The sequence below is a fragment of the Merops nubicus genome, unplaced genomic scaffold (assembly GCF_000691845.1).
Source record: "Merops nubicus isolate BGI_N331 unplaced genomic scaffold, ASM69184v1 scaffold6077, whole genome shotgun sequence".
Classification (NCBI taxonomy): Eukaryota; Metazoa; Chordata; class Aves; order Coraciiformes; family Meropidae; genus Merops; species Merops nubicus.
This window is the reverse complement of record NW_008622195.1, coordinates 35,179-42,861: the sequence shown is the minus strand read 5'-3', so window position 1 is coordinate 42,861 and position 7,683 is coordinate 35,179. Positions and strand designations below refer to the sequence as shown.

The 7,683-nt window shown below is 38.7% G+C and overlaps 1 protein-coding gene across 1 annotated transcript in view; it reads right to left on the bottom strand.

The window, feature by feature from the left end:
- Window positions 1-501: 501 nt before the first annotated feature.
- TFAP2D (transcription factor AP-2 delta (activating enhancer binding protein 2 delta)) overlaps window positions 502-7,683 on the bottom strand; it is a gene marked incomplete at its 5' end in the record, with an annotated part of 32,108 nt that continues 24,926 nt past the window's right edge. The window contains one exon of the mRNA XM_008944687.1: window positions 502-721. Within this exon, the coding sequence (XP_008942935.1) occupies window positions 502-721 (220 nt within the window). The remainder of the gene's footprint in view (window positions 722-7,683) is intronic.

The window sequence follows — 7,683 nt, the reverse complement described above, 5'->3', positions numbered from 1 at the left end:
CGATCTATCCAGCATGCAACCAAAGCCAGGATGCTGGAACTCTGTGTCCCACAACCAATGCACTGGCCCTAACTCTGCTGCCAGAAGAAGAAAGTGCTTCAGATTTCACGTGCCACCTCAGCCAAGTCCAGAAGTGTTTATAAAAAACCGTGTTAGTGTATCATCCAGAACAATCAAATACTACGTGCACGAAAAAGTAGTTTAGAGCAACATAAACGTTAAAAAAAGTGACAATTTCATCACACAATTACTGTACACTGCTGTTCTTAGGGTTGAATACTTTCCTCTCTCACGCTCTCTCTTTCTCTCTGTTTTAATCTTTCTCTTTTTATTTCCTTTTCTTTCCCCCCCCTTTTTTTTTTTCCTTTTTCTTTTTCCCCTCCCCTTTTTTTTTTTTTTTTGGGATTTGGTCCACTGGAGATAAATCACCCTCAATGATATATATATTTAAAAAAAATATCAGCAGCAAGACTCTCTTGAAATAGATTCTGTTTGATGTAGCTAGTCTGTCTTTTCTGTTTTGCCCTCTTTCACAGCAGCCTCTGAAGTTTTCCGCAGGGGGGCTTTCTCCGAGTTGGCGTGTCCTTGGCCGGATTCCGCCGCTCCTCCGTTTTTGTGCGACGTGTGCTTTTCCAAGTAGTTCAGCATTTCGCTGAGAACAGTTTGGAAAGTGCTGAGGGCAGCACATATTGCAGGAGTTCCGAAACCGTGAGTGATCAAACTACAAACGGGAAGGAAACAGAAAAAAGAACAAAAACAAAAACAAAACAAAGCAAAAAAAAAAAAGAAAAACACACACAGGCACATAAATATAAATGCGCTCGCGTACATCGAGGAGTTTACAGTTAGACTCGTTTTGCTACAGTGAAATTCAAGATTTACTCCCTAAACTATTTATTACTTATGGGAGAAACAGAAAAGAGTAGAGCTGAAGAGCAGCCTACATGCAGCTTCAAAGTCTGTTGTAGAAGGACTCTCAGTTCTGAAACACTGCGGGACAGATGCTTGGCTGATGCAGATTGACACAGTGTTTTTGACTTCAGAGAGGCCAAGAGAGGATTAGTGCCCTAGGTTTTCCAGCATTGCTACTTTCCCAGTCCCAGAAGACACGTCTTAGAATCACAGAATCATAGAATCCTTTAGGTTGGAAGAGGCCTTTAAGATCATCAAGTCCAACCATTGAGCCAATAGGGCTCTAAAGTCCTCTGCTAAAACAGATCAGAATCTGTCATGGTTGGAAGGGACCACAAGGATCACCCAGTTCCAACCCCTCTGCCATGAGCAGGGACACCTCCCACTAGATCAGGCTGCCCAGAGCCTCATCCAGCCTGGCCTTAAAGACCCCCAGGGATGGGGCCTCAACCACCTCCCTGGGGAACCCATTCCAGGGTCTCACCACTCTCATGGGGAAGAACTTCTTCCTCACATCCAGCCTGAATCTACCCACTTCCAGCTTTACCCCATTCCCCTTTTCAGGTAAATTACACCAGTTTTGTGTGGTTTATTCACTTTTCTAGATCAGACTCTTGAACACAACCTGGTTATTCTATGTGGATGTATGGTTGTGCTTCTACCAGGAAACTCAGCAAGCCAAGGGTGAAATCTCTACCCCTTAGCATGATTATCATGGATTGGCCATATCCATGCTGCTAAGTCCTCTGGGGATCCAACAGAGTGAAATCCAAATAAGTGGTAAGTGAAAAAAACTCCACCCAGATCTTCTAGATTTTTAGTTTTCATTAAGAAACATAAATAAAAAATTACTTCAAAGATTGCAACATCATTGCAGTTTTTAAAAGACTGATTTCAGTTATCCTAATTCTGCTCAGGGCAGAAAGAAGATGAGAGGAATAGCAGCTGGTTTTTGAGTTTGTGGACATCTTTGAGAAATCAATGTTTTATATTGGTTTGCGTGAGGGGGAAAAAAAAAGGACATTAGAGTGATTCTGATGAAGCAATAACTGTTTCCCATCCCATGCTAGTTAAGATCTTGTCCCTGTGGTAACTCTTCGGATGCCTCAGGCACCACATCAGTAAACCCTGATCTAATGCAGAGACCCACGTGTAGGTCAGAAATGGGAACATTTCACTTCAGTGAGAAATTCTCTCCTCTGTGCTTTGGCTTCTCACTCTTTTCAACTGTTTTAGAAAAGAGTGAAAAAGTAAAGGACAAGAGAAAAGAGGTTACACAGGACATGGACAATTATCAGGAAGCTGGAAGTATCAAAAAAACACCCCAAAACCATGGGAAAGGCTCCTAAATATCTTTTAAGGTAATCTTTCTGTCTGCTGCACATAGGAATTCAGCTCGGTAGGAAAACCAGTATCCTAGGGAAGATACCAAATATATGGGAGTCCTAACCAAAACGAGAGTTCATTTTGGAAATTTTTCTCAGTTTAAGATTGGGAGTGGCCCAGTCTTTTATAAAAGATCTCCCGAAGGTTCTTAACAAATAATTCTCTTTTAGGATGTTTATCCATCAGTCTCCAGGCACTTTTCAAAGCATGAATTTATGTTTATCCCATTAGTAATCAGAGGAAAATGATAATTAAATATTTACAAAGACTGTTTTGCACGCATCAATTAATAATATCATATGATTTTTGAAGTTTGCACTTGTATTAATATCTGGATCTTCTAAATTCAGCATCTAAAAGAGGTAAACATACTTCACTTTAATTATTATTTTTTTTTAAATGCCTAGTGTATCAGGAAAATAAAAATCATCATCATCAGTCATGTCTTTAATAGTAGTAAAAGCAAGGTCAGCAGTAGCATATAGATAAGAGTATTTTAGATCTTTCAAGTCCTTTTAGGAGTCAGTTGATTTCAAAGTTCTGTGTTGCATTTTATCATCATTTGTAGTCTCCATATGTCCAAAGAAACAAAAACGTCATGGAGGTTAAAATAACAGAAAGCAGGAAAAGGAAATTCAAATGTATCATTATAGTGAGACATATATAAAATATAAAAATACTTATGATCTAGCATGAAAAAGAAGCTGGTTTATTGATTTTAAAAGATGGCAATACCTGCAGTCATTCATTTGAAATAGAAGTAAATAGCAAGCTTAACAAAGGATTGATCAGAAAAGAATTTTTGTTGTGCTGATATCTTTAAAATCTTCAACTCCAGAGCAAAAGGAATAGTACTGTGTTTATTTGACAGCTCAATATGCCCTGAAAAATGGGAATACTGCAGTGAAAACTTACAGAAATAGTCTCAGAAATGATCTGTAGGGCTAAGAAAAAGGATAAAAATCTTTAATGTTCTCGAATGGTGATCAAGACTGTCTAAAATACCAAATGGGACAAAATCTGGTATTAAGGTACATAAGCATATCAACTTGTAGGTGTGTACATCAACAGTGCCTAAGCTCCTGTTCCCATTAAAGGGGACTTGATGTAGGTTTCTATGTACAAGAGCCTATAATGATTCCAGATGTCCTACAACATCTGAAACATCTGCAGAGATTTGCTAGATATGATACAGGACTTAAGTCCACTTGGCTTCTAGGTGTTTTGATGCCAGGTAGGTTACCCCTGTGAATGTCACGTGGCACAAGATGCCAGTGTTTAGGCAACTGAATTGAGTCTGGAGAATGATTTAGCCTATGAAATGGTTATGTCTTTATAGTGAGCTGCACCATTCTGGCTCTGCTGAGGGCTTCATCAAGCTGAATAAAAATGTGTGTTTGGTCCTATTTGAGCTGTCCCATGGCAATGAGATGTTTATGCTAGGTGAATAGGTAATTCAGAGGGCTTGCAGGAGAACATCACATTTAAAGCAGCAATAGATAGATGGCATATCTAATAGCATCTAAAAATATGCTGCATACCCAGCTACACAATGTCTTCATTCTTCACTGACTACACAGGAAGCTTAGATACCCAGTTTATATTGAAACACATAGATATGGGTATTTTATTGTGAGCAGAATCTTAAAATTCTGGTTTGAAAACCAATGTTCATAGGAAAGGATTTCATGGGGTGAGTGAGGGGTCTGTGTCCTTTGCAGTTTAGTCTTATGTACCACTGACCATGAAATATGACAGTTTTTTTTTTAAGATGCTATTGTATTTCTTATAAAAAAAGCCAACTCTTCTTTAGCAAAATGTCATTGCAGAGTCTCATGACAACTCTGCTTGCAGTTCCTGATGGATATATTCTTCTCCACATATGAGGATATGCAGAGCCCGTTAATTTTTCCATGAAGCTTATTGAGAGAAAGTTTTATGGAAAATTTCTGGCCAGCCCTCCTTGTCGTGCTCCTGTGAGGGTGTAATTTTTAGTCTCACTTTATGTAATGAGCATAAAAAGGCCATGAGATATTATCTTCTACTTTATCTTACTTTTTTTACCAGCAATTCCCCTTGGTCTAATTTTGGTGGAGTTTATTTCTCTGCAAGTTAAAGTCTAAAAAAATCTAAAAGAGTTGGATAATTTCCCTTTGCTGATGAAAGTAAGTTTCAAGTTGGGGAGAAAATCTGATTTTACATTTAAATCAGACACGACAGACAGAAGATTAATGGCAAAGCATTCAAATGTGTTTCCTGAAAGTCAAATTTAGTTGCCTTATTTTTTAGACTGAGATCCTAGTGAAGTCGATTCATTTTTGGTATGCTCCACACCTATGAAACTAGTTTCTTTTATGTTAATACTTTCATTTGGATTTAAAAGAGTAAAATTAAACATGGTGGTTTCATAATGGTGTCTTCTGGGTATTCTCAGCTTTGTAGTGCAACTCCTATAAACTAGTAACTTTATTGTTCTAAAAGGCAAGGCTAAAGTTTCTGATTTTGGTACTGTGCATGGAGAGCTGCAGAAAGAAGGCAAGGAGTATCAGGCCAGCATATTAGAAATAACTTATGCTTTAGGACATCATTCCAGACCAGCCTGCAATTCTGCCCAGCACTATGGTGCAATTATGTCTACTCATGTTTTAATGATGGCCTTACTTAAAAGTGAAAAGATCCAAGTGTGCCTGAAGGCTTGGACTCTCGTTTGGCAGCTACCTCAAGGACTCCTCCACACCCCAGGCTGGTGAAACTTCGACATGCAGCAAAAGAAACAGATTCTCTCTCAGCAGGGGGGAAGAGACCATCTGCAGTGAATGTTTACATCCTCATTTACAATAAATAAATACTTTAAAACAGTAATAATGATGAAAAAGCAAGCATGAACTTATTGGTTAGACTTTCCTGGAACTCTGAACATGAAAATGACTTGATGTTAGCCAAATCTAGCAACACATGACAAATGGTAAGACATTTGCTGATATAAAGGAAATGGAAGATTCGACTCTCTTCAGTGATGCAAATAACCTCCTAAGTTAGAGGTACCTATACTGACTTTGAAACACTTCTGCTGATTCCAAGATCTGTTATGTGAAGACTGCCTGGACAATTAAATTGTTAAAACTTCACTTCAGAAGGTCAGGAGGCCTAATGATGACAAAAGTTAGCCAAACATTGGAATATGGCCAGTAGACATTACAGGGATAAGTAATATATAGGATCAGTGACAAACAGCATGTACAAAAGCTGTCTTGCAGAGTCAACCTTCATGCTTCTTTTCTGCTCATAACCAACCAAGTGTATGAAGAACATGTTCTAAGCAGATGGATCTATTTTTGACATGTGTAAATCAATGGAGAAAGTAAGAAGAGAGTGCAAGAGTTGATGCCTCATTTTTTCCAAAATATTCTATTTCAACACCAAGCATTTTAAACTTTCGGACTAATTTTCCATACTAGGAGACCTGCCCATGGAACATATCTGAGACATCCAGGACTTTGCCCATGGAATGTTTCTGAGCTATAGACCAAAGATTAAGTCATGGGACTGTGGTGCACTGCAATTGATATTTGCCAGGAAATATTTCCAGCACAGCACACCATACACACCTGATAAAACACTGGATAACCCTGTGACTTGCTAGCTTTGAATGAGAAAAAGATGTGCAAGCTTCCAGCTAACTGGGATGAAAAGTGGCCTCACTGTCTGTTACTACCTGGGGAGCTAAATACACCAGTAAGACCATGGATCCAAGATATCTGGATACTTTTGAAAAAGACAGATGTGACTCACACAGCCATCAACTCCTTCAGTTTCTCCTTTCACTTAGATGATGGTCACATCTCTGCTCTATGGGAAGGCAGAGAAATCAATGAGATTCCTCCAGCTTGCTACCATGCATAAACTTTTCCCAGTGAGGCAGCTAATGTAGCTGAGAAGCCTCATTGCCTTCCTCAGGTGAAGAAGAACAAGATGTAAACATTATAAACATGCTGATGACAAGGGAAAATGCAACTTTGTAAACTAGTAATTTGGAATTGAGGGGTGGCACTCCTCTTTTTTCAGAAAAGAGAAGAGTGCCTTAAATATTTTAAGGAATATTAAGTGCTGGACTGAGAAACAAATCAAGCTGTCCCAAGTTTTTTTCCATCTTTGATGAATGTATATTTGCTTTGCCCTTGATAATCATGGAACTTATTTATTAATGAAGAGGATAAAGAGAAGAAAACAGAGTTTCATTTGTTTTCTTGACTCCATAAATGTGACTTCAAGAGAATATGATATCATAAAACTCATGATTAAAATTCTTGGCCATATTAGAAAGTCACCCCCTTCCAAAAGGATTTTTGTCATTAGCAGAGCAGGAGAAAGCTACTGAACCCTCACTATGGAAAGATCAAAGAGACAATCCCAGGGAAAGGAAACCTGGGAAAAATCACAGTGGAAAGAGCTCTAATACCTTTGGCAAACAAAAAGCCAAGGAAAAGAAATTAAATGAAAAAAAAAAAAAAAAAAAAGAAAGGAACAATTTTTTGATTCCTGGTCCCTCAGCACTAGGAATCAGTGTTGTACCTCACAGCTAGCTGCATCTGAAGATGGATTGAGAGAGCTCATGGAAATCAGGGAACTCTAGAGGGCACCAGAGGTGTTTCACCACAACTTCACTGCACACCAAGCTTCTTCCAGTCCCTGTGTCCGAAAAGACACCTGCTGCTGCTGTGCAATATGACTGGAATTATGACAGCAGCTGCTCTACCTCCTGGTAAGCAAATAAGCATAAAAAGAAGAGAAGACAATATATAAGGCGGGGTAAGCATATCTGTAAAGGCAACCCACCAGTAAGGCTTTGGGGTTTGGCTCTTTGTTACAATTTAGAAGATGTGTTGAGCTTCAAAACCCATTTTATTGCTCCCTTTTACACTTCAGAGAGAAGGATGTTACTTCCTCACAGCTCCCAAAGTCTGAGCCTCTGGTTTCTTACTCATCTCTTTTTGTGTCACCTTGTCAGTGTGATGCCAGGCACTTGCAGGAGGCTGACAGCTCCAGGCTCAGAGACTAGCTAAATGACAAAACTCTTGTCTCAAACAGTTTCATAAGAAGGATGTTTCACGTCAGCTGGATGGCTAGGCAAAGCATAGAATAATTTGTGAGGATGATGATTGCTTTTATTATCTAGCTTTAATATTCTAGGCCTATTATTTTTTTGTCTGTTTTTATAAGGTTTCTACATTGAAAGAAGTGTCACTTGCAAAGAAGTAGTTTTCCCTTTGCTGTTTTGCTGTCTTTTTCTTTTATATATAAAATAGATGATCTGGATGTGATTTTGCATCTTGATGAAATGTAACCTTGAAGTTAAGGGATCAAATCCAACTTCTGTAATCAGTG